This window comes from Nelusetta ayraudi, unplaced genomic scaffold (genome assembly GCF_046127955.1).
Source record: "Nelusetta ayraudi isolate G7.1 ecotype Tasmania unplaced genomic scaffold, CSIRO-AGI_Nayr_v1 ptg000053l, whole genome shotgun sequence".
Classification (NCBI taxonomy): domain Eukaryota; kingdom Metazoa; phylum Chordata; class Actinopteri; order Tetraodontiformes; family Monacanthidae; genus Nelusetta; species Nelusetta ayraudi.
Window position 1 is genome coordinate 4432283 of NW_027466103.1, and position 27402 is coordinate 4459684.

General features: G+C 47.7%; 1 protein-coding gene across 1 annotated transcript; it reads left to right on the forward strand.

Moving 5' to 3' along the window:
* Positions 1 to 294: 294 nt before the first annotated feature.
* On the forward strand, positions 295 to 25257 carry klf13 (Kruppel like factor 13). The gene is made up of 2 exons (XM_076037889.1): positions 295 to 1352; positions 17631 to 25257. Exons 1-2 carry the CDS (start codon positions 908 to 910, stop codon positions 17951 to 17953), a joined length of 768 nt encoding a protein of 255 aa, XP_075894004.1. The 5' UTR covers positions 295 to 907; the 3' UTR covers positions 17954 to 25257.
* Positions 25258 to 27402: the final 2145 nt, after the last annotated feature.

Sequence of the window (27402 nt, forward strand, 5' to 3'; positions counted from 1 at the left end):
TTAAATAGAGAGCACATGGAGCTCCGTGCACGTGGAGGCAGGAGTGGGGGTGTTTTGGGGGTGCTGCAGAACGATCCACCTGCAGCGTCAACAACCACCACCTCCACCTCCACCTCAACACCTACATCTGCCGCGTCCCACCGAACGCATCATCCGAACATACGCGCACGCGAGCGCGCGCGCGCGTGTGTGTAGGGCTTGAAACTTCACGAGTGGACTCCAACTCGTGCACGCTGCGGTGCATTCGGGGACACGCGGCGGCCAATGGCCGGGCAGCTGTGACGCGCACGGCTCGCCGAGTTGCTGCCGCTGCTGCTGCTCGACACGCCCCCAGCATGGATACAAGCGGCGGGGGGACGGGCCGCGGCGCGCACAAGAAGACGCGCTCACTATGCCGGAGAGTGTTTGCAGCCGCGATGGGAGTTAACGCACGCAAGTTCTGTGGAGGTCCCGCTTCCTGCGTCGCTGCAATCAACTGAGACTTTGCCCCATTTGTTTGTTTGAAGGCGTGCGTTTTTGTGGTGGGGGGGGGCCTCGTCTAGCTGCGTCTTTTATTTTAATTTTATTTTTATTTCTGTCCTTTTTTCTTTCTTTTTTTTTTTTATGTCTCTCTCTGTGTGTGTCCGAGGCGTTTCTCCCACAGGATGTTGATGATACTGGATTGCCGGGGTAAAATCATAAAGTCGCTTCTCTGATGAGAACGACCTCTTCCTCCGTCTCCTCCTCACCACCACCACCAGCAGCACCACCACCTCCACACAAAGGGAACCACGGAACTAGTACTACTTTTCACCCCTGCAGCCGCCGTCATTTTTCTTTCTCGTTATTTTTTTAATTTTTTATTTATTTTTCATTTTTGTTCAATTGAATAGCGCCGAGAAGTAGACGGGGCTGCTTCCAAAAGAGAATGGATCACTTTGCAGCAGAGTGCCTTGTTTCAATGTCCAGCCGTGCGATCGTCCACGCACCTAAAGGGAACCGGGAGATGAAGCCAGAGAACCCGTCTTCCGCCCGGAGCGCGGAGGAGATCAGAGAGCCCCTGGTCAAAGACAACTCGTCTCTCTTCGTGGTGGCTCGGATCCTGGCGGATTTTAACCAGCAGAGCCCCGACGACGTCGCCGAGCAGGCGAGAATGAGGGATGGGTGCGCGCCGCCGGAGCTCGGAGGTGATGGGAACTCCGCCACACCTACCGCCGATGTCTCCGACCCCGCGCTCAGACAAAGAGGCAAGAGGCAGCGGGCTCGGACTGAGCAGGAGTCACCCCAGAAAAAGCACAAATGCAACTACCCGGGTTGTGACAAAGTTTATGGCAAATCATCCCACCTCAAAGCCCACCTAAGGACACACACAGGTCAGTCCCGCCGGGGTGCCAATGTCTCTCTCCCCCCTCCTCTCTCTTTTTTTTTTTTTTTTTTTTTTTTTTAACTCACTGGGTGTCGGCGATTAAAACCAGTCAGTGGTGATGAGGCTTGTGCATGTGTATGTGCATGCATTTAAGAAATAAATCAACCTCCACTTTGCACAAAGGGAGGCGCTGCCTTGTAGCGTTCACTGATCCGCCCAAAGCAGGAAATAATCAGCAACACGCGGCGCAGCAAAAGCAGCACTTGGTGCTCGTGTTTTTCCCTTCAAATCGTTATTTCGGTCTTTGAAAGTTGTTTTGAACTTAAATGTTCTTTTTGAATTTCTGAGGGGAGAAGGGGCAGAGGGAGGGGGGGGTCGAAAACAGTGCCACTCCCACTCAAGTCACCGAAGCTTTGTCGCTGCTGCTGCTGCTGCTGCCTTTTCCTCTCGCGACCCCTCCCGCGTACACACACACACACACACACACACAAACGGGAGCTGCGGCGCGAACGCGCTAATCAGACGAGCTTTTTTGCTTCCCCCTCCGACCAAAGTCAGCTGTAACGTGCACGCCTACGAGTTCCTCGTGCATCCCCTCCAAGACGGGTGTCGCTTAAAGGCTTTGTGCGCAAACTTTTTTTTTTTTTTTTTTTTTTGTGGTCGAGACACGAGCCCAACGCTGCGCGCCCGTCGTGCGCACCTCCTCCGTGAGACGATTTTCTAAAAGGTCGGTTCGGTCGTGTGTGTGTGTGTGTGTGTGCGTGCGTGAGCGCGCGCGCGCGTGTGCAGTCGCCTTCCTGCCCACAAGCCCCTTTGTTGTGATGTGCCACACCCCCCCGCCAGACAGTGCGCACGCCAGCTGATCTGGCCAGCAACAGACTCAGCTAGCTGAGCCTCGACCGAGCAGCGCGTCCTCCCGCCTCCCTCCTTCCCTCCCTCCCACTGCTCTGCGCTCCTGCGCCCACCAACAGCCCAACCCTGCGTGTGACGCGCCATCCTGACAGCTCAGAAACAAAAATACAACACACTCATTCCTTTTTTTCTCGGATAAGATGGAAAAACAAGTGCATTTTTATTTAGAAAATACCCTGCATGTGCATGACCTATATACAAGCCTCAGAAATCTGCCACTGCAGTATGCCTGAGTCATCAGCGTTTTAGCCAACCAGCACCACCACCGCCAAAAACAGAACAAAAACCCAGCCCTGATCTGTGTGATGTGCATCTGTATTCCAGCCACTGTCCACCAGCAGTCGAGGGCTGAATTCTTCTCCCGGCTCCCGCCTCCTCTTTAACGACCTCTGTGAGAGGATACAACTCCTCCAAGGCTTTGTGTCTCCTTGTCAGCAGATTTACTGTCGTCACGTCTCGTCTGCGTCTGTCCATCTGTGATCATCGTGGCAGTTTGAGATGATCAACACAGTGTGGGCTCAGTGACGCTTTGGAATCTGGGTATTTGGTAAAAACCCTTCAGATTCCACAACAGCTCCCATCCTAGCCCGAGTAGTTTTACATCCACCAGCCCTTCCCTCTCTCTCTCTCTCTCTCTCTCTCTCTCTCTCTCTCTCTCTCTCTGTCTGTCTGTCCGTCTGCAGCCATCTTTTTTGCACTAGGCAGATTGGACTGTGTCCTATAATTTCTGATAACGAGCGCCACTTCTGTGAAATGCGATTGGCCAATGGCAGGATGTAGCTCGGCTGCAGCCAAACTCGCGGCGGTGCCAAGCCAGGCTCCGTCCCCTGCGCGTGCCTTTATTCCGCCCAGACCATGTGTTTCCAGTGCAGTTTATTGCTCTGTGTTTGCCCTGCCCTTGTTTTTTATGTCCATTAAGAGTTTCCTTTTCGCCGGCCTTTTCTGTTGCCATTTGCTCCCGCATCTGGCTTCACAGTCGCTCTGCGTCCCATAAATTCGTATAATAATGACTCGCCCCTGCCCGTCTTTGATTGGATAGTCCCAGAATGTGGGTCATCTGAGTTCACGCAGGCTGCCTCAGCCATCCTCCTCGCAGTGCTTTACAGAGCCAGGCTCCGGTTGTGTGTGCCTTTCCCCTCAGCCCATACTAGCAGAGCCAGGAGAGAATGGATGCCGGCTCAGTCATTTTGGGACAAATGCCGCTACCTAAATGAGGGGGGAAGAAGTTGTTATTGACACTCAACAAAGAGCCAGCGACCAGACATCCTCACTTGACTTTTGCTACGCCCCAAACCTCATCCACCCCCGTTTATTCAGTCCTTCTTTGTCTGCCATTTTTTTTTCAAAGGGGATCTGAAACCACAGCCACATTGTGTTCAGTACACAATGTCTTCAAGCTCATGAAATTTATCAAGCCTGACATTTATTCAGAACGATCTTCAGACGTTTTCTTCTCAGTGCTGAAGTCTGAATAATGTTGATAGATGATTGGGATATCTTCCAGTATAACCAACTCAACATGAGCTGAACTGCCTGCAACCCGAGGATATTGCATTTTGGCGAATGCAAACAACATAATCCTCGCTAATATTTCCCGAGGGATGAAGTTGGCCACGGCTTTGTTTGCCTGCGCTGCTCCACTGATGAGACCTTTCTGACACCTTTCTGCTCAAGCAAAGGCAAATAACAGTCTGCTGTCAGTGCCAAGTACTTTGTAATATGCATGAACAAACTTTAACGGCTGCCTTATGTCATGCAACATTTTGTGCATGACGCCTCGCAGACCTTGACTACGGTGAATTTTTTGTGAAGATTATTTCTGATAACTTCACACATTTTTCTCTTGCCTCCGTTTCTTGTGTAAGACAAACGGCGGGAAGCAGCAGACATGAGAGTATACGCTGAATTTAAATGGCTCATTACACAGCACAGAGTTGGATGGTGAAGAACACAGCGCAGTTTAGGGGGTCTAAGGTTAGCAGACGGCTTTTGTCTGATCTCCTGATGCGGGAGGTGGGGCTTCTCCTCCGCACATATGCTTCTGTGGCAAAATTGAAAACTGCACTTGTCTAAGGTCCTCGCAATGAAGCCGTTTGAGATACTTTCAAAGCGATTCTTTTGGCAGCACTCTGATTCTTTCATCCATAGGGTGTTGATTACCCGTTACAAAGACTCACAGCCAATTTTGACAAATAAGACCTGTGGGTGCCGTGGTCAAAGAGTACATAGTGTTCTCACTGAAGCCTCATTACTTTGCTGCGGTCATGTCGTGCATATACTGCCAGCTCCAGAGGAAAGATGTCCCCCTTGACAAGCTCATTACAGGTCATGTCTCCTTCAGAAAGAAGGGCCTAGGCCTCTTGTGCCCCCTACAGCTGGGCTTCACAAAAGGCCATCTTGTCAGTGTCCAAGTCCTATTGGAAAACTATTCAAATGACCGTGATGAACAGGGTCAATGTTTCCCTTAGACAAAGAGCCTAATGACATATTTTCCAGTTGGTTTGGCATTTTGTCTCGGCTCCTTTTGTCTTCTGCTGGGGGTACTTCCAAAATTGTGAGATGACCGTCGGTCGCTGCCCTAAAAAAAGAAGTGGCACCACCTGGCAGCGCAGCTCCACTGCCACATAGACCCACTTATTCATGTACGCCTTCTATTTTTGCCCCAAATAACTGCGGTTAATGGCACTGTTTGAAATGTGAAATTACCCCAAATTCCACATGGAAAAAAAAATCTTCCTGATTATATACACCTCATCCCTGCCTGTGGTTATATATTTGGTTACGCTACCACACAGAGTACACAGTGTTCCTGTGTGGCTGGTGGCAGTGATGAGGTAGCAGGGTGGAGATGGGGGTTTCCTGCCCTCGCCTCAGCCCGACCGTGGCACTGCACCGGGAAAAAAAGGAAAGAAAAAAAAACCTGAGCGAGGCACAAGAGGTCAGTCTGTCTACCTGCTGCACGGCAGGATTTCCAGCGCAGCGTCCAGATGAGCCACGTTCCTCCCGATGCCAAACAAAGTAATGAGTCATCATTCCGAGAGACGCCGAGCCGTCCCCACATGCCCTTGTTCTTGTGCTTGTTCCGCTCATTTTAAATGCGGCGCTCCATTTGATGCGTCTGCCAGTCGACAGTCGGCCAACACCGATGTGGGCGCGCATCGTGGTTTCAGGTTATTGTGGTTTTTCCTCCGGATGAAGCCTGTTAGATATGTTGATTTCCTGATCTATCACACCAGCAGAGATATAAGCAAAAATGTATTGCTGGGTCACTCGGATGTATTGAAAGGGTTACTATCCCAGAATTCCTCATTGTTCAAAATGTATATTTTGATTTGTCTGAGATTTTTTTCTCAATGGCTGTGCAGTTGGGTCTAATTTTTGTTTTTCATAATGAAAGTATCTAACACGCTAACGTCAAAATTCCTATCACGAGCAGTATGACTGTTAGCATGTTATCTGTTCATGTCAGTTTTGTTAAGCGTTGTCGAGCCTGAGCAGACAACTTTTAATTGCTTCCACCGACTCTCGATGCTTGTCGTATCTATTTCAGCCTTTGGTTCACGCTGTCAGATGAATCGGATCGCATCTGGCCGTTCCCTGAAAGGGGAGTTTGTCGCGTTACGCTGTGAGTGTCAAGCGGAGACAAAGAATTGCTTAAATCCAGTTGATCCCCGGGATGTAAATAAAACCATGGCAAAGCCACCATCTTCCCTCCTCTAATCCTCGGGCGCAGCGTTGCCTCCAACGTGAAAGAAGACGTCTCCGAGGCGTGCGCCACCACCCGTACTGTCCATATGTCCTTCCTGTGTGCGCTCATGTGACGCCAGCGGCGGGATGTATCGGCCCGGTGGAGTATAGCGCTGATTCAACTGTGATTAAGCAGCCATGCATGCACGGCGGACGGCGGAGGCGGTGCTTCTCAATGGCCCACGGGGCTCATGTATTCTTCAGCTACCTCAGGAGTAGGCCAATAAAAGCAGCTCTGTCTTTTACCCCAGTGACCCCCCCTTCCCCCATTCCTTCCCAACTTTCAAAGGCTTATTTTATTATATTTGCATAGCACGTTTCATGTACAGGACAATTCAAAGTGCTTCAACATTAAAAGTGTTACAGAAATCGTACATGTACAATAAAAAAAAAAAAAAAAATTTAAAATAAGAATATACAGGAAATCATTGAATTAAAACAATTAAACGTAAAGTTAGTCAAGATAAGATACGAAAAGGAGTGTTTTTAAGAGGTGCCGCAGTGTGTAGTGTTGAAGAGCCGAGAGGCGGCCCGTAGTTTGTGGTGTCGGTGTCGGTTGCCAAGCAGGAAGGCAGGAAGAGAGGGAGATACAGACCGGTGGAAGACTGACAGGCCGCTGGCCGCATCTCATGCAAGCAAAGGTAGCGCCAAGGCTGCATGCGTTTGCAGTGCGGGGGGGGGGGGGCGGGGAATGGACACCAGGATATGCACTGTCAATGCCCTCCATTGATGTAGGTCATTTATTCAGCTGCATCTGCAGCTAATCTGATTAGCGTTAGAAGGGCTGTGACCTCTGCAGGAGCGAACTACTCCCCCCCCCCCCCTCCCCCCCCCCCTCCCTTCCCCCTCCACGACGGTCCAGCCACTCGCAGCGTTCCGCTGCGACCGTGTTCACGCTGGGATGTTTGCTGTTCAGCTTGAGCGAGGGAAAGGAGACGCCGCCCCAGGAATGGAGCGCGGAGCTAATGTCAGAGCCGGGTGTTGTGTCTGCTGCCGGCCTTGTTTTTGTTCCCGCTGGTATGTGAGGTGTGCCCCCCCACCCCCACCACCACCACCACCTGCCCCCCGTTCTCCACGTGATAAATCAGTCCGTGCTAGCCCGTGACACGCAGGGGGCGCAGGTCCGCCCCCTCTGCACAAGATGAGGAGTCTTTTAGAGGAAGGAGGGTGTGATTATTTTCCATGAGACGTGGAAATATTTCTCTGTCCAACGGTCACTTCCCGCATGTTGGGTACACGCAGGGCAGCCGGCGCCATGTCCGCTCATATCGGCTCTCAGGGTTTTGAGTAATGATCATTGTTGTTGACTAATCTATCGATTATTTTTTCGATTAGTTGATTAGTCACGAATAACTGAGCAAAGCTAGCCTGTTCCATGATTTTCCGACGTGCGAAAAAACGTAATATGTACTTGCATCATAGGCTGATGATTATTTAACAAATAAACATGTCATTTAAAAAAACGTGCACCAAATATGTATCTTTGAAGTTATTTGGGAACCTCTCTCTGCGGTGCGTAATGATGCAGCGACTCCGGGGCGTCGCCGTTTAAGGTTTTCACATATTGCCGTCGTGCTACCATGAAATGCTCGGTGAGCTCCACAGAGTTTCCAACGAACGTGTTTCGCTGCTGAATTTTCTGTGAAATATTCCTAAACTTTAGAAACTTTGGGTCGGAGTGTCCGAGCCTTTTCAGAGAGGAAGTCGTTATTCTTCCCTGTTTTTTGCAGGATGTAACCAACGAGTGACACCGCCACCCTCAGTGCTGCACCGCAGGTGCAAATGAGCATGAAGTGGCCAGAGTGTAATTTTATTATTCAGCAATTTACAATAACATTAACACGACACATCGACGCTTACATTTTCGCGTCAATGAATTTATGTTGTCGACATATCGTCAGCTAACCGTTGCAGCCCTAATTTTTTTGGTGCATCCACGACTCTTTCTGCACAGTAAGGACGAGAGAGACCTTCGAGTCAGAGCCCACCGCTCCTGAACGCTCCTGCAAACTGCCGCTGCGGCCGCTCGGTTAACCAGGTTTTCAGGGAAGAGCTCGCCGTCTGCGACGCATCAAGGCTGCAGGTCGCTTCAGCATTAGCGCTCAAGGCTGAAGGAGAGTGCCCCCCACTCAGACTAATTGAAGCAAATGTGATGAGGTGGTCATCCCTCTCTGTCTTTACCCTAAAGAGTTAAGGGGATGAAGTAATGCGCAGCTAAGTATGTGATGGAATCAGATGGCCACACTCGATCCTCTGGCTGCATGTCTCTGGGTGGATGTCAGTGGGTGGAGGAGGGGAAGGGGGGGGGGGGGGGGGTGAGTTACGGTTAGTACGCGCAGCCCTGTCTGATTGAAATGCATTACAGGAGTGCCTCTCCTGCTGGGAGCGAGGCTGTCGCTATTGTTCACGGCCCGACAGCTATAGGGCCACGCGGGGGGGGGGCGGGCGAGCGAGGAGGGGTTGTCGCATTCAACGGCGAGAAAGGTCCCACTCGGTAAAGACAAAAGACGATAACGGATCGAAACGTTTCCTCACGCGGCCGCGTGGTGACCCACCCAGGGGTCCGTCGGAGACTTAAGCTCCAGTTTGTTTTTCGACCAGCTCGCGGCGACGGGGACTCAGAGGAAAAATGTGGTTCGACTGAGCTGCGAGCTGCTCGGAAATCCCATTCCTCCGGGCCTGAGTGTCTCGCGGACAACGAGCCACACAAACAGTGGATCGGATCTCAGATGGTTCAAATCAGGCATTGCCTCCCCCCCGGCCCTCCCGCCCCCAAATCTTCCTGCAGCCCTCATAAGTCTTGTTTTTGTCCCACTAAAATCTCTACACTCTACTGTGCAGGACATCAAAAGACGAGGCGCTTCCTCTTCTTTTCCTTCTTCTACTTTTTCTTCAACTAAGTCAACTTATGTACAAAACTTGTAAAATAACCCGACTGCCAGATAATGTAAAATTCTTGTTTTTTTCCTTTCTTAGTCTATAAATATTTACATAATTTCCCTTCTTGGCTCTGTTTTGTTGCTATAATTATATAATCATATAAAATAAAATATAATGCAAATTTCCCCAAAGTGGGATGAATAAAGGCTTCTTCTTCTTCTTCTTCTTCTTGTAACGCATGTGACTGGTGATGTATGCACAGGGTTAACGTCCTTCTCTGGTGGCTCATGCTAACGAGGGGCCACAGCAGTCATTTTGGTATTACCCAGAATCCCATGAATGGATGTCTGCTGGCACCGCGCGCCGCGACGCGGCTCCTGTTCTGGACGCTGGTGATGTAAACACGCAGCCAAATTACAGGGCATCGCCGGGCCCCCGCAACTGGCGTTAGCGGTGCCCCTCTCATTTCTTGCTGCCAAGCAGACTGCGGCGCTAAGCTGGGGCAAGCGAGCCCCGGCCGCGAGGAGCTGTGATCTGCAGTCACTCTCCGGCTCTGCTCTCTGTCAAGGTTAAGCGCGCACCTTGTTTTTGTTCTGAGCTTCTGTTAAAGATATTTCCTGTTGTGGTTCTTCACCGTGCAGAGCAAAGTCGACTTCAAGGTGACGGTTCTGCATGAACTTTACGTTCCCCCCTTCCGCCCCCCCACCCCTGCCTCCTGCAGTTTGTTTTTTAAACTTACCCAATTCCTCTGTGAAGGCGTTCTCATAGTAGAGTGTTCTTACATAGTAGAGTGTGCCTCGTGTGTGCGTGTGAAGTTGTCCCATGCCTGAGAACCAAGCAGGAATGTTATCTACCCTGGTTTGAAAGTCGCTGGAGCAGGTGACTGCCTCGGGTTTCCCTGTGCCGACGGTCACGTCGGCAGGAGAGATTTGATCTGGCCTCAGAATCCACAGAATCCGTTGCAGCGAGGAAAGGATAGGAAGGTTTTAATCAGTGGGTAAAGCACTTGAGTTGTCACAACCCGTATTCCAGGGGGTCCCACACACACACACGTCACTTTCAGAACAAACAAACACAAAAATGACAAACGCAATAAGGCAGAATACATAAAATAAGAAACAATACAATACAGACAATGAAATGGGAAAAAAAAACTATCAACGATCATTTAAATAAGTTTCAAACTCAGTTTGCACAAAATGTCAATAACAGTTGTTGACAGATTCAGTGAAAGCACAAACAAGTTGTTTCCAACTTGTTTGTTTAAATCAGCTTCAGGTTGGAGACGATCAAACACCCACAGGAAGGGGATTTCAATGCTATTCTACCAAATTGATTACTTGTACTTGGAACGGAAAAATAAAGTTGAGTGCATTGTCTGATTTGTTAGTTAGAGGTCAGTTGGACAATATTTTGTGCAACTAACCTCTGAGGGGGGTCGTTAAAGTAAACACATTGAATTATAAAATCAGCCAATGAATGGAAGCGGGCTTCCAATCCCCCTGAGCCCTTTCTGCAGAAACCGAGAAGTGGGAACTTCTCGGATGTGAATGGGATCAGGGTGGAGGGAGAAGAGTCGGGATGAGCTGTTTATTTACTGACCCAGTGGCCTGAGAGAGAACAGTTATATAACAATAGCACCTGTGACATAATCACATCTCCTTGGAGGAGGAGGGACACTGGCGCTTAGCAGAGGTACAGTTTGTGTGCATGATGTAAGTCACTTAACGGGTAACTGGGTCACTGTGTTCGTTGGGGGTGGGGTGGGGTAAAAAAAAGAAAAAAAAAAAAAGAAATCCTCCCTCATTGATCAGCACTCCCCAACTCCCCCATTTGCTCTCCCGCGACTGACACATTCTGAGAAAGACAAGGCCACTCCCTGGACGTGGAGTCTGCCAGAGACGGCAGAGCCAATGGGCGAGGCCCGGCGTCACGACGGTCCCGGAGCCCTGCTGGCAGCCACTGCAGTGCAACTGAGAGACCAGCAGCGCCGGAGGAGACCAGCAGCGCACAGCATTCCTCTTTGAACAGCGGCGCTGCTGCTGAGTAATAGCCGCAGTCCGCTGGAACACATTGGAGAGTCGGCGTTCCTCCGCCGGGGTCACAGCCCACACATCATCGTTTCCACCGCCAGCATCAAAGGGTTCCTTCCTTCCTTCCCCAAAAAAAGAAAAAAGAAAAAGCTCCGTTACCAGAAACTGCGGGCGCTGCCCTCATGGAAATCCCAATCCCACCCGTTATGAAACTGGCACAACAATTAATTGGGGCATTGCGTGTGTTTTCTTTATGTAAGTGAATCTTTCAAGGCTGTCATTAAAAGCTGCAGGCTTTTTTAAATCCATTTCCATATCGGTGACCTAAATGCCAAAAGCAGTTTAGCTGTGGGGGGGTTGAGAGGATGGAGTGGTGGGTGGGTGGGGGGGGTTGAAAAACCGGCCAGTGCGTCTGTTTACTGGCCTCTCGCTGAGGAGAAGCTGAGCGGAGCTCTAAATAATTTGACGCGTCTCGGGGAGTTGCTGTGGGACACCTGACGCTCTCGCTGCGACTGCGGCGCTCCGTCAGCGCAGGCTGGCTGTGGATACCTCGGCCGCAGCTCTCTGGTGTCTGCTTAAATATTAATGTCGTTGGATCCGTTACGCTGGTTATTGAGCCTTAAGCAGCCCGCCGAGCTTAGCCTCACTCTCTTTCTTTTCTTTTTTTATTTAGCCGATAACCAGGTTTTTGCAGTGCCAGGTGGCAGCACAAGCTGCCTCCCTCTCTCTCTCTCTCTCGCTCTCTCTGTTTCTCTCTGTCTCTGTCTCTCTCTCTCCCTCTCTCTCCCTCTCTCTGTCTCTCCCTCTCTCTGTTTCTCTCTCTCTCTCTCTCTCTCTGTTTCTCTCTGTCTCTCTCTCTCTCTCTGTTTCTCTCTGTCTCTCCCTCTCTCTGTTTCTCTCTCTCTCTCTGTTTCTCTCTGTCTCTCTCTCTCTCCCTCTCTCTCTCTCACTCTCTCTGTTTCTCTCTGTCTCTCTCCCTCTCTCTGTCTCTGTCTCTCTCTCCCTCTCTCTGTTTCTCTCTCTCTCCCTCCCTCTCTCTGTCTCTCTCTCTCTCTCTCGCTCTCTCTGTTTCTCTCTCTCTCTCTCCCTCTCTCTCTCTCTCTCTCTCTCGCTCTCTCTGTTTCTCTCTGTCTCTCTCCCTCTCTCTGTCTCTCTCTCTCTCTCCCTCTCTCTGTTTCTCTCTCTCTCCCTCCCTCTCCCTCTCTCTGTTTCTCACTGTCTCTCTCTCTCTCTCGCTCTCTCTCTCACTAATAAGGTATGAAATCAGACTATCATGGGTCTCCTCGGTGAGATTAGTGCCTCAAAAGTTGAACTGCATCCCTTTTTTTCCTCCGGGTGTGTGTAATGTGTAACGAGGTCGAGCAACCACAGCCTTCTTTTAGAAGGCTTGACTTTGTGTCGAGAAGATGCTTTGTTTCTTTGTGTGTTGAGGTCGGTCCGCGGTGTGAGAACAGCCTGGACATTTTGGCAGAGGTTGGAAATCCACTTAAGTGCAAACACTCCGTTACTGTACTTGAGTGGATTTTTCGGGGATCTGCACTTTACCTGAGTATTCATCATTCTGACGATTCTTTACTTTTACTACCTACATTTGGACACAAATATCTGCACTTTCTACTTCTTACATTGAAAAAACACGCTGCTTACTTTTGGGTTTAAAAGTTACAAATTCTGTTTAAAGTCATTCACTTCTTGTGTATTATTCTAGGTGTTGTTGGTTGAAGTGAAGCTATTTGGACCACGCTGTTGTGTAGCTAAACATGAAACCGGATCATATTTTAAACAGAGATTATTTTAGTACCTCAGCTTTGAGGTCACTGTTCAGTATGTTTTCAGTCCAGAGAAAAATAAACATGTAGAAAATAACATTGGTTATTGTTATTAAAAGTGCAAACATTCAATAATGGACACAACTATTCCTGGTTACAGTTTGGTTGTGCTGCAGTTGAAAAAGAAAAAGAAAACTATAGTATTGAAAGTAAAAGCTTTTTGCAGAATTATCAACAAAAGTTTTGTTTTATTAGTGGCAAAAAAAGTAATAATTTTTCATTTTTACTCAAGTACATTTCAGAAGCTGTACTTTCTTGCTTTTACACTTTTGCCACCTCTGCGTTTTGGTGCGTAAGCCAATGCACATACCTCTGCGTCAGTCACGGGGTTCACACACACACACACACACACACACACACGCACTCTGAGCTATGCGTGAGGCCCGCAGGAAGAGTTGTGGGCAGGGCAGACGGAGTTTGTCTGGGGCTGAGGTAAGGCGTCAGGGGCAGGAACACAGAGCGGGTTGTCTAGACTTGCTCCGTCTGTCTCCGGGTTTTGTAACTATGCGGGATAGGCAGGAGGGAGGGACCCAGACGAGGACAGCGCCAAACTTCTGCTTGTGTGTAGACTCGGTGGCAGCGTCAGGTAGCGCAGGAGTGGCTTCATGCTAAATAGCACCGTTTGCATGGCGGCCTTGAGGGAAAACCGCAGAACAAAGGAGTCGCGGTGGGCAGGCCCTGCTCTCACGTGCTTATTAGTCATGCCACCAATAAACATTCATCCGTCTCCCGTTCCCTTTTCATGCCTCCGACCCCCCCCCCCCCCTACAAAGGCTCGCCGCACAATAAATGATAATTCTCGGAAGAAGACGAAGAAGGAGGAGGAGGAGAAGAAGCACAACATGAGAGGAGTGTGTGCCCTGCCCTTCGCTATAGCGCTGCAATGTCACGCTGGTAAAATTAGAAGCTAGATGTAGCTATTGTCAGGCAGAAAGTCGCTGAAATGGAACTAAATGGGATCCAGTATCAGCGGAGGAGGAAGAACACAGCGTTTTTCAGTTCCGCGCTCTGCTTTTTTTTCCTTCTTTTTTTGCATGAGAATGAATGGAACCCGCAAGATGTATAGGGCCATCTGGCTTTGAGTAGATCTGTGTCAAAGCCCACTTTTATTGCCCGGCGGAGGGGGAGGAAGGGTGTCATTTCCCATGTGCCGAATCACTGATGGTTGCATGTTGGGAAACGGGCTGGATTAACCGCCGTAATTGTGATTAGCATCTGGAGCTTAAATAATTAAACGGCTCCTGTTATATGAGCACGCCACCAATTTTTTGGAGGCAATTTAAAAAAAAAATTATTTATTTATTTATTTATTTATTTATTTTGCCTGCACCGTTTGAAGACTCAGTGTGTAAATTTCAGTGGCACCGTACAAGAAGCGCGCGGTTCATCCCCCTTTCCTGATGTCCTGTTCAATCTTTCTCTTATCTCTCTTGTACAAGCCGTGATGTCACGGTCAGATCATGACGCCTTAAGTAGATTTCACACTCTGTGCTACTTGCAGGAGATGCATGTGGCCACAATCTGGCTGCCGCCTCTTTACAGGGAGGAAAGCTCTTGATGTGAAGGCGAAATAAACAATTATTAGCAAATCAAAATACAACAGTTCTGTTCTTTCTCGTGACTTTGTCTAACTGAAAACATATATAGATAGATTCCTCTGGGACGTTACACACTGGGCCTTTAATTCAGGCCGAACGTGCTATTTTCATCTCCTCCCCTTCTCCTGCCATATCCCAGCTATCGATAACCCTGCAGTGATTAATCCTGGGTGACTCATGGTCTAATATCAGTCTTGTTCGACGGGGCCTGCGCTCTGCGCTCGTGACAGGTGTCTGTCAGCAACTCTGGAACTCTTCGCACCGGTAAATACACGGTATGAGTCACAACCCTCTCGCTGCATGAGCGCTTCTGTGGTTGCCAGATCACCTGTCAGAGCGCCAAACGAGTCATCAGCCATTTTCACCTGTCACGCAAACCGAGAGGCTTTCTTGAGGGGCATGGAAGGGCTCTACTTTGACAACCGGACCCAAAGATAAAATAATGATGAACTTGTGTTCAATAAGATGCTGCTTTGGTTATCCCGTCCCCCCCAAAAAAAAGAAGCAGCTTTTGATTGAGCAGATGTTATATATTTGCATTACGTGTGTGAAAATGCCGCTTCAGTTGTGCAGTCATAGTGAAACGAGCTGCGGTTTAGAGCTTAGAGGATTTGAAACTTCACTCCATTGTCTAATTTATAGGAAGATGCAAAGATTGTTGAGTGTTTCGAAAAGGTTTCTCTAGCGTCCCACTCTTAGTCTGCGAAAACAAAACAAAAACCAACAGAAGAGAGCTTGAGAGGCTTTTTTTCAGCTGGAGTATCCAGTGCATGTTCACAATTATCATCTGCCCTCCCGGAAAAAAAAAATCAAAGGGACCAACGTCGCCTTTGTTTGCGTTACAGTAAACTATCGTGTGTAATCTGTTCTTGTTGTGGCTGGCTTCTTTTTCAGCTTGAAAGCAACTGGAGTGGGCGTTCTGTCGGTGTGGTCCAGCAGACATTTGCATTGACTCTGCTGGAAAAAACAAAAATGCACGATCACGGTCATTGCAGTTAAGAATTTCTGCTGAACCAGGCGGCCCTCCGCTGTGTGTTCGCACCTGAGGGGCAGCCCGCTGGTTCTATAAAGATCATAGAGGGTTCCATTATCATGTGCCATTTCAGTTACTATCATTTCAGGCCCACACGGAGACCAAACTCCAAAAGCTTTCCAAATAACGCCTGTCGTGTTTGGATAAAACCACACCATAGGTTAACTGCACCCCTACTGACGAACTTGTCCGAGCGTTTGGACAGCCTCTAAATTCTGTTTCCAGGTGTTTTTTTCAGTGGATATATTTTGCGTGAGAGCCAGTGGCAGGGTTGGTGGCGAGTTGTAATAAGTAGGTACCTGAAATAATAAGCTTTAAGTATTTATTTATTCATTTTTTACCTTTTTTGCACCTCTTCACCCCCAAAAAAACTAACAAAAAAAACGAAACGTTGATTTTTGCATTCTACCTTTCGGTCTCATTCTAAACTATCATTGGATGGTCATTTCAGTGAGTTTCAGCTGTTAAAAATATGCTCCTTTTGTGTTGGGGGGGGGAATTGAACCGACCGCCTTGTGAACCAGAGTCCGGCTTCTTCCAGCCTGAGCTGTCTGTCCTGATGTGCTTGGGGTTTATTTTGTTGTGTTACTCTCTCACTTTGACTTTTAAAGATGGATAAATGTCTAAAGGTGGAGACCAGGATTCGAACCCTGGTCTCCCACACCAGAGTCAGAAGTCTATCCCACTGAGCTGACCTGCTGACTAGGCTCCTGGCGACTGTGGATGATGTCATGATTTGACATTGGTACGTTTCAACACTGGACTCTTGAATCAACTGCGGCTGCAGGAGAAATAAACAGTTGGTCACTTTGTAGAAGTGGAACATAAAACAAAACAAACAAAAAAAAATCTCCCTACTCTTTTAAAATTGAATTATAATTATTCTTTAAATTAAGAGTTTGAAAAGAAGGAAGGAGGAGCTACCGAAGTAGCTCCACTTACCTGTTTGCTGCTTCCTGTTGAGCTCAGTTGAAGTAAATTCCAAATGCTCGGAAGATTGAAATGCGCGGAACAAGGCACCGCAAGTTTTGGGACACACACACACACACACACACACACACACACACACACAGGTATGCTGGGTTTCGACACTGTGACCGCCGCGTTGGGAGTCATCGTTGCTCCCCACAAGACCGTCTTCAGCGCTGACAAGCAAAGAACTAGAAAGGCCTCAGTGCTTCACCTGACACTGACAAACAAACAGTGACCGACACACTGACAGACATCGAGTCGCTACACAGACACACAACTAAGGACAATAAATAACATAACAAAAGACGTTTCAACTTATTTCCTCAGAAGTTATGAATAACAGAACATCATATCACCATCAAATCAGGAAGATCAAATGATACAGTCAATATACCATAAAGGTCACTGTGTAATACAATGATACAGTTTATAGTCATATGTTTATCAGAAGCAGAGAGCTGACATGGAGGCTGGCTGTATTAATAAGGTGACTTCATGACCGCCATAGTCTCCAGGCTAACAAGGTGGTTAGCTCAGTGTGTTAAGCCTCTGACTGTGGTGTAGGAGATGTTGGTTCCAATCACTTGGTATCTGGGTTTGTTTTGTTTTTTATAGATAGTCAGGATTGGAGTTGGGGTTTTGCTTTATACGTGGGCTATATGAGAACTGTGAAAAGATGGTTGTGAAAAAAAACATAGCCGAGTATGTACATTTTTCTGATTTTCCACCATGTTGAGATTTTGCTTGGAATAGGTTGGTCTGGTGCTAAGCTACGATTGGAGTGTGGCCTTTTTTCTATTTTTCATGATTTTTTTAATTGGAACAATCTACTTATCTTGTTTTTGTTTTTTTTCCCATTTTCGGACATGTTGATAAATGACATGGAAGCTATCAGAGAACAGATGAATATACTGGCCAGGTGCTGCTTCAGTCAACAGATAGCTCAGTTGCTAACACAACTGACTTTCAAGCACAAGAGTTTGGGGCTAATTGGCCACCACGTGGCTCCGCTGCCACTGCTGTTATTCCCTCCTGCTTGAACACCAGGCAGTGGCCCTCGGGCTTTATTGAAATGACTCTCAAAGCTTTATTGAAATGACTCTTAAAACATTAGAAAAATGGATGAAATACTGATGTTTTGTGACTTACTTACTATTGATATAATTTCTTCAAGTTCAGGAGGCCAGATTCAAAAAGCCTAACGGGCCGCATATGGCCCCCGTGCCGTAGTTTGCCCACGCCTGCTTCACGCTGACTCCTCTCCCTCTCTGTGTCTTGCAGGAGAACGGCCCTTCCCCTGCACCTGGCCCGACTGCAGTAAGAAGTTTGCCCGCTCGGACGAGCTGGCCCGCCACTACCGCACCCACACGGGCGAGAAGAAGTTCGGCTGCCCGCTGTGCGACAAGCGCTTCATGCGCAGCGACCACCTGATGAAGCACGCCCGCCGCCACTCGGATTTCCAGCCCGGCATGCTGAAGAGGCCCGGCGTGGGCGTGGGCGTGGGCGTGGGCGCCGCTCGTCCGGGCTCCCTCAGCGACTACAGCCGCTCGGACGCCTCCAGCCCCACCCTCAGCCCCGCCCTCAGCCCAGCCAACTCGCCTTAACGCCCCCCCCAAGAGAGAAAACCCCGACCTCCCCGCCGCACTTTTCTGCCTCTGACCCGGGAGGCCACGTGTTCTTTCCGTCATGATACACTCGTGTTGCACAGTCGTCGGTGCCCCTCCCCCCACCCAGCCCTCTCCAGCAGCTCCCGCCCTCCCCCCTCCGCTACTCCTGCGCTTGCTGTGGTGTACCATACTGTACATACTGCTTAATCTAGTGCAATTACTTGTGTGATCCCTTAAAAAGAAGGTAATGCCTTTTCCAGATGGCAATATTCACATTATGTACCATGTGTCTGTATTTTTTTTTCTTTTTTTTTCAGCTTCTGATCATGGCTAGATGTCTGATGTACGTTTGTAGTCAGCTGAACAACGTGTTGTAGAAGAAGAAGAAGAAGAAAAAACAGACGCCCTGACAAGTCTTATCAAAGTGGTTCTTTTTTGATTTTGTTTCTTTTTCTTTGTTTCTTTTTTGATTTTTTGATTTTTTTGATTTTAATAAGTGAGGAGGAGGGGGTACACAAACACACAGGCGCACACACACACACACACACACACACACACACACACACACACACACACACACACATACACACCTCAGGATTGAAGACAGTTGCTATTTCTGTAATACCACAGTACGTTACCAGTACTCTCATTTTTACTGCACAATATACTCATCACTTTACTCTGAAGTTCAACGGGAGTTGAATTTTGCAGCCCTGCTCAGGGATGGCCTTGTTAGCTTGAAAGAATGAACGGAGATGGAGAGAAGCATCCAGTACATTTATATTGCAGCCTTACACTCCACACAATTTGCACTCTTTTGTGTTTTTCGCTGGTGTTCACTTTTCGAGGAAACTACAGTCACGCAGTCGCTCGCTCGGTCGCTCCCAGAAGTCGTCTCCCGCGGCTTCCCGGCCATTCGTTGACGATGTAAATGCAATGTCAGAGAAAAGAAATCCCACCTCAGGCGTTGCAAAGACACACCTGCTCCTCCGCCGCCACCGTAATCACCATTATGGTAAAATGTGTGTTTAGCTGAAGCGCAGGATGCAGTATAGAGGCTGTGTGAATCTGCTCTGTGGGAGGACCAGCCGGAGTTGGATTGGCAGTTTTCAGAAATATAGCGGAGACCCTTTAAAACCGAGGCGGTTAAGTTTCAAAGTTAAGTTTCAAAGCAGCTCTCAGTGCTTTTCTTCTGAAATAAAGCGATAAAGACAGGAAGCGCCGCATCATCAGCCGCTGCCTAACGCCGGACGGACGCAAAAAGGGACTTTTATCCGAAAACAATGTTCATCCCGCAGTCAAGCACATAAGGGGGAGGGGGGGAAAGCACCAAAGACAAGAGTGAATGAAAGCTTTCTATTCAGTCTTGTTTAGCCGCCCTTCACCGAGGCCCCCGGGGGCGGGGAGGGTCGCTGGTGGTGCAGTTTGGGAGTAGCACAGGTAGAGCCAGGCAGCCTGCTCACCTCACACCCTGGAGGAAACAGCTGCATCCCCACAAGAAGCTTTTCACAGAGTGCTAGCACGCCCGTGGATGTACTACAAGAACTCAATATCAGCCTGGCAATATGCGGATCGTTCCCAGTGGCCACACGAGGTACTGCAGCACTTCAGTTATGGTCTTTCATTTGTTTAAAAAAAAACGATAAAGGCCGATAGTTCATTCCCAGCGTGACGTCACAACGTTGTGTGTGCCGTATCTCAGCCCATTCTGATTGGCTGCGTCCTGACATGTCTGGAGGATCGTTCTGATTGGCCGAATAGATCATGTGAGTTACAGAGGCATGATGGGAATTGATAATACAGGCTCTATGGGCCCATTGATGTCAAAAACGTTTCCACGTATGAGCTGGTTGAGCAACTTCATTGAAACGAATGGGCCGCCATCCTGGAGTCTGGGTGTGTGAGCTCGCCGCTGCCATCTGGCTCTACCTGAGAGAAAAGAGAAGAAAAGAAAAGAAAAGAAAAGAAAAGAAAAGGCTTTGAAGCTTCCGAGTGTTTCCCAGACTGCACGAGCGCGGCTTCACTCTCGGGTTAAATGCCGGCCGCGGGATCTCGGTTGTGGGGGGGGGGAGGGGCGGCATGGCTGTCACGTTGTTAGCGGGGAGCTAATCTGCAGGCCGCAGCGCAGAGAGGGCAGGTGGTGATAAAAAAGAAGAGAGGTTTTATCAGGAGGAGGAGGAGGAAGAGACGCACCCTCTTGTTCCCCACCCACCTCCCACCAACTGTAGAAACTGTGAGTCAGTGGGAAAAAAAACAAAAAAAAAAACACAGCAATTAGCGCTACAGCAACAAGCGCTAACCGGTCGGCGCTCGCAGTGTGGGAACATGTCCGCCTACCATCCTAAAGCACAGGGGCAAAGAAAATTCCCCAGCACTCAAACAGCCACTTTCAAAACCCACCCGACCCCGACACCTCCCCCACCGCCCTGCGAACGACAGCGGGGGAGGGGCGGGGTGGCTTTGTGAGCCCTTTTAAACCGTTGTCAAAACACGCGAGCCCGAAAAAACGAACATATCAGCGCGGAGCAGCTCTCACCCGCCTCGCCGTCGTCCCGTGAGAAAAGCCCCCCGTGTGTTTCTAGACAGACACGCCTCGATAAGTCGGGCGAAAAGGCCGCGGCCAAACCTTCCCCGGCAACAGGCACCGCTATCCAAACCGCCGCAGCTCGGCCCAGTCTGTGTTATGCCTGCATTTCTTTTTTTTCTTTTTTTTTTTTTTTTCTCAAATGCATGGGCGGCCCGGAAATGGTACCCCCCCCCCACCACCACCCCCTGCAGTCGGCCGCCGCCACGCCGCACGCATGTTAACAACTCAGCTCTCTTTTTCTCTTTCTTTTTTTCTTTTTTTTTTCTGTGCTGGTGCGGCAGGTGTAAGTTCATCAATGGCCGGCCTTGTCAGGCCGTCTCTCTCTCTCTGTCTCTCTCCGTCTCTCTCCCTCTCTGAAGAATCAGCTCTGTCACATCCTCCAGAGAGAGAGAGAGAGAGAAACGTTCATTATTTAGATCAAATGCAGTCGTTTCCTCAATGTGCCACACTTGAAATGAAACAGCCCCTCTCTCTGTGCGTCGGCGTGAATGCCACCAGTTAGCGGCTCTTTGGCGCCAGAGGCGGTGCCACATCGTTTCACATTTGCCATCCACTGAAAGGAGACACACGCGCTCCACCAAACCATTTCCAAATTCTTACCGCCGAGCAGCTCTTTCACGCTTTTCCATCACTTTTTATTTGTCATTTCTTTTTTTTTTTCTTTTTTTTTGCATTGTGATATTTCTCTCTTGACAGAAGCAAACCGGGTAGCTCACCCTTAAGCACGTTTTCACCAATCACTTTTACTCCACGATCTGCACATTTACCTCAGGGTTTAACATCCGCAGAGCAGATATGGGACAGTTTGTGCGTTTTCTTTTTTTATTGTGTTGACGTTGGTCGCTGCCTGAACACCCCTCCCCCCCACCCCGCCAACCCCTCCACGTCGTTCCCCAGTGGTTAATGCTCACTGCTGGTCAGTGTGTCCGGCCGCGCTGGAAACACAGCGGCGCTCTCATAAGTGGGCCAAGCTCCTGCCTTTAATCACGTCCTATGGTCCTGCTTCCCTTAGGCCTTAGCGAGGACGTCGGAGCTGGGTTTTTTTTTTTCTTTTTAAATAGCGACACCCCTCCCCCCACTTCAACCCTTTGACCCCTCACTGGAATTACAGTAGGGGACAGGAAGCACCTAGCATCTGAAAATAAAGCAGCTGTGGCAGCGTTAAGAGCCTCAGTGTGTCCGTCAATCCATCCAGACTGCTTAGGCCTCGGCAGGCAGGCTGTCTTGCAACTTTTATTCTCACTGTACCACATCTACTTGAATACTTCTGACATAAAAGGCCATTGAACACGCCTCTGTACATGTACTTTTTCTTTTTTCCCCCCTGTTTTTTTTTTTTTTTTTTTTAAACTGTACCTGCTATTGTTGTCAAATAATTCTGAACCTCTCTTGAGGCAGGTGTACAGCACGTTATTCTTTTGTTTCCTAGATTTTTCTTTGAGGTCACCTCAGCGATTTCCAATTCAAATTCATCATGAAATCAAGGTGTGATTTTCACTCACTTAAACAGGACATAGTTTCCACCCCTCTAAGGGGGTCGACTCAGAAGCAGTTCAAACTCTGTTGATGTCAGGGTAGCGGCTATTTCCAGTTGGCCTGTTATCCAGGAAAGTTCCTCTAAGTCAGAGGCTGACAGGATTGCTTGGGGTGATGAGTCTTTCTGATGCCTAAGTGCAAGAATTTGGGATTGCGTGTTTAATTTTACTTAATTATTATTACTTAGATTTTTTTTTCTTATTTGTTCCATCAGAATAGAGACCACATCATTGTGAGTTAGCAATGTAGTCATATTGTGTTCTATTAATATTGTTTGTTTTTTTTTTGTTTCATGAAACATCTCAGCATATTTGTTTTCAAAATCCATACCTCTTAAAGATGCAGTTTGTAAAATATGGCCACAACAGTATTTTACATCCTAACAAAGGCTTCTCATAGCAAAGATAATGAGAAATGCTAACAGGCTAACGCGCCAAGCATTTAGTTTGGCCAGTCCTTGGCCAGTCTTTGCACCGGCCTGAAATCATCCATCACCTCATCGCAACTCATGCGTTAGGACAACAGTTGGTCTGATTTTTCTGACTGACAAACAAAAGGCAGGTCTCATCAGGAAGCAGGAAATGCTACGATGCTAGCCAAGCAGCGCTACTGCTCAAGTTTTATCTCTGGTGACGCTGTGCTCTGGATTATTGGAGATACCTTCAAATTCTGGCTGTATTTTACAAGTTGCATCTTTCCCCTCACCTTCTTTCATCCTCTTCCAAACATCCATTATGTAGCTTGCATTTTACTTGATTAGTAGCACAAAATAATTGATGGTTACTATTTGTCTCTACTTGAATCAAGAAAGGAAAAAATGGAAGGAAGGAAGAATGAAAAACAAAAAACACTGGGCTACATTTTATTTAACCATGCCAGGGTCCTGCACATCCTTTAAAAATCCAAAAAGAACTTACCAGGTAAAAATAAAACCTTATTTTTGTTATTTTATTTAAGGTATTCTTGAAGCACCCCTTCCTTACTGAGTCCAGCCTGTTTGTCTTTGTTTAAACCTTTTCTATGTGGATGATGTCAGCTGTATATTACTATAAAACCTAGTGTCAGCATTTAAAAAGAAAAAAAGAAAAAAAATCCTATTTATGATTGTAATCCCAGTAAGATTACAGACTTTAAGCGTGTGTTAGAGAGAGAAGCTTTAAACAATGACGTAATGGAACTGCTAACAGTATACCACTTTCTTTGTTTTCCTGCCTATAGTAGCCTAAAGTACGTTATTAGGGTGACGAGTATGTAAGAATAAACTAACAATCTTATTTTAAAAAGCTATATATAAATGACAAGAATATATCGCTGATCAGACCGTCTCAACGGGAATCGTCACAATCGATTTCAACATACAAGCAAAGCATGGTCAAAACAACTGTGTGCCAAAACTATAATTGTAACTTTATAAAGATGATACAAATATTGTGGGCAAAGAAAAGCTACTATCAGACATTTAACAGACTTGTACAGTTTTATAAGGTGTGACATGTTTTTTTTAATGTAATGTACAGTAATAATTCTTTTTCTGCTTTATGTAAACGTTTTTAATTGCCTAGCTGTTTTCATTTGGATCTTATTATTTAATTTTTTTTTTCCCCTCCTTTTTTGCTGTACAATAATGCTGTGTATAATGGCATATTACAGGTTTTTTTTTTCTTCTTTTTTTGGACAGAAACAATCCTAATGATAATGAAAAGCCCGACCATTCCAAAGGACTTATAATTGCATTTACTATAAATGCGCTGCTTACATCTAGCCAACATGTTTTTTGTAGTATCTGATTCTAGCTCTGTCAAGACTGTGAGGTTTTTACACGTCGTGAGTTGTGCACAAGGTACGTTTCTCATCATTGACCCCCCGCCCCTCCAGAATGAATCTGTCCTTTTCTCCATTCTGGATCCCTGTGTAAGCTCGGTCAATTAACAGCAAGCACGGAGAGCTTTGCTTCAGTCGTGAGTGGGACAAAAGGCGTTTTTTTTTTTTTTCCTCCTTTCTTTTCTTTGCTTCAAAAGTAGGGAGGATGACTGAAGACGCAGCCATGACGGAAAAAGAGAAGGGACCTTGAGTGGTAAGAAGGAGCTTTTGAGTTCTCGTAGCTCGTGGGTGGCTCCTCACCGACAAATTGTTACCAAAGGCTTTGACGGGAAAAGGTGATGAATGTTGCATTGATTTTGAACGCCTCCAAGTTTTGGACAGTTCAAATTTTAGATGCTGTAAGTGTTGATCGGTGGATGTTGTGCTTAATACGGACCTTTTTGTACACCTCAAACTCAACCTTTTGTTTTCTATATATATATATATATAGATATATATATTTTTTCTTTTTCAATCACTTGAATGAACAGAACCCTTGTAATCAATCTTGTAGAGAGCACGTTCTGAATGAGTGGTAAAGACAAGAGACTGAGAGAGTCGGCTCAGGTGGCGCAGCGTTGTGTATCCGTCGTCGCCCTCCGCTGACCGCGAGGTCTCGCTCCACTGCCTGAACTGACACTGTAGGGTCTGTTGCTGTAGAAAAGGCACACCTGCGGAAAGTGGTCATGTTTTTTTTGTTTTGTTTTGTTTTGTTTTTTTGCTTTTCTTCCTAAAAGCTGTGGATATTTTTGGCCCGATACATGTTTCAGGTGGCCCAGTGCCGCCTGCCGCGGACTGTCTCTGGTTCTGTTTCCTGTTTGTCCTCGATGTACCTCCTCAGTGTGACGTCGCTCTCTTGATACCTCTGTGCGTTTTCTCCTCTGCCCATCACCATCAGTTGCCTGTTGTAGTGACTCCATGGTGCTGTCTCCCCTCTCAGCGCCGATATAATCTACTCTGTAAATAACTCTCGACTCAGCTATGGCCAGTACATTCTCCTGTGACCTCACTCTAACTTTCAGGTGTCCTTTTGTTCATTTCTCTCTCTCTCTCAGCAAACCAAAATCACTACATCCAAGTATTACAGTTGTACAGTTCCTCGGGTTCTACACACACACACACACATTTGATGTGCTGGTCTTAGCTGCTCTGCTGTACCTTTTTATGGCATTATTTTTTACATGTTAGACAATATATTGTGACCATGTCCTATGCAAATATGAAAAATAACAGATTGTCGAATAATGTATGTTGTCATAACTCGTATGCATGGAATAGTGAAGTTTACATTTGGAAATAAATTCATAAAATAAGCAGGCTCCACTTGTCTTGAGTTGCTTTCTTCCTCTTCTTCTTCTTCTTCTTCTTCTTCTTCTCATTTTTGTTTTTTGTTTACGTGCAGTGCCAGAGGCTGAAAAACAAGAGAGATATGCAGGAAGTGGAGAGTCATTCAAGGGTTTTGAACGATGCCGAGCTGGAAAAGACTGTTTATTTACTTGCCGAGCTGAAGATGTTCTGCCTCCCAGAAACTGTTCCCCAGGGGCAGAATAAATCATGACTGTTTGGAACCTTTATCCCTACTTCTTTAGTCAGTATCTTAAAGCGACCGTAGTATACCCATCTCAGATTTCTCTTTTAATCCTCGAGGCCAGTGAGGCAACCTTGTGGGAATAATTGCTCCCGAAACTCTCTCCAGAAAACAGCATATTTGCCACTCTAATCACAGCCCCGTGCACAAAAAGCAAAAGAACGATCACTTCCAGTTAAAACTGATCCTTGTTGCACCTTCCGCTTGTTTGGAAGTGGCCAGACAGAAAGCGACATTGATGCAGCCTCACAGGTCAGAATAGACACTTCGCAGTGGGTGCTGTCACTTAACTCATGAGAGATGCCGATGACGCTCTCGTGTCCTTCCTGACACAGAGGGAAGCTGCTTTTCTAAAATATTTTCTTAACAGCTGGCAAGACCAAAGGAGGATCTTTTCTCATTTCTCAATTGCTCAGTCACAGGCAAGAAGCACATTTAAAATAAATAAATAAAAAAAAAGAACACCTTGGTAAAGGGAGGAAAGGGCAGCTGGGGGAAGTGTCAGTGAAATTACAGCACATGATAAAGATTCACAAAGACTTCAGCGAGGAGGCTTCCATAGTAGGAAATTACTGGGGGGCCACAGTTTGACGGTTGAGGAGTTTATATCAAACAAGTGATGTGTTTGACTGTTAAGATTTTGAATCACAAAAGAAGCGGAACTTTTTGTTTCCTTTTCTCAACGCCACTCGTTTCCATCTTCTATAAAAGAAGTTCCTCACAGAGAAACGAAGCATTTTCCTTTTTCAAAGCTGACTGACCGCAGACAGCTGTGTGAGCTCGGAACTGCTGCCGGTGTCCCGGCAACAAGCAACAGAAATCACACTTCCCTGCCCTCGCTGCCACCATGCAAACGTTTCCAGTAAGAGCCTCTACAGTGCAGAAACGGGTGGGGCGCCAAACGTCGGGGACTCCTTCCTTCCTTCCTCATTGTGCTTCGTGCCAGTTAGACTGATAAACACTGTCAAGTTTCCTGTACACAGAGGCGCCGCACTTGCTGCTGCTGCAGCAGCTCCTGCTGCACAAGAATGGATGATTCCGGATAAACTGCAGCTTCCCCGCCCCTCGCTCGCCCCCGTGTGAAGTGCACACTTTGAAGCCCTTGTGACACACCGAAAAAAATCTTTTAGCTTTTATTCCCACTCCTCCTCCTGGGCCGAGTGCAGCCCACCAGCACCAGCGGAGATCACAGGCGTGGCCTATCGCTGAATCACGACGAGCGAGAGGGTGGCAGAGGGAGAGCCGGGGGTTGAAGAGGGCGTTAAAATTCTTGACGAGGAGCCTGGTGGTTTTCTCCCCACTCAATCTGCACACCTCCTGTCTCTGGGCAGGTTGGAGCGAGCGGCAACGCTGACAAGCTGCCGGCCCCTGGCACCGCAACGCCACTCGGTGTGCCATCGCAGCCGGCCTGTTCCCGGAGAGCTCGCGCGCGCGTGTGTGTGTGTGTGTGTGTGTGCGCGCTTGTATGTGTGTGTTTTCCATGTTTGTCCGCAGCATCATCAGGGACTTTCTCAGCAATCGTCTGAAGTTGTGCGATTGTGTTTGAATGTGGGCAGGGAGCTGTTGTCAGGGAAAATTGAGCTACGAAGATTAAAAAAAAAAGAAAAAGAAAAAAAAGGAAAAAATGGATCTTTCCTCCCCCACGTGATGCGGGAGCGGTGCTAGAGTCCCTCTCTGCAGACCGCAGACTGAGCCAGTTCACACTTATCTCTCTCCATTACTACAGGAAGGCGCTCGGTTTCTGCGCGACGTGCGCGCCTCTCGGTCACGTGCTTCACTCTCAAAATGATAGAATTTCCCTCCCTGAAGAGTTTAATCGACGCAGATGTGGGCCGAGGTGCAGGCAGCCCGTCGCGTGAGAGAGAGCTCGTCTTT

Bases quoted from the DNA above. Each gene is read 5' to 3' on its own strand.
- klf13 (XM_076037889.1), top strand. From the start codon at position 908: ATGGATCACTTTGCAGCAGAGTGCCTTGTTTCAATGTCCAGCCGTGCG. The intron at 1,353-17,630 runs GTCAGTCCCGCC...TGTGTCTTGCAG, and splicing joins CCACCTAAGGACACACACAG to GAGAACGGCCCTTCCCCTGC.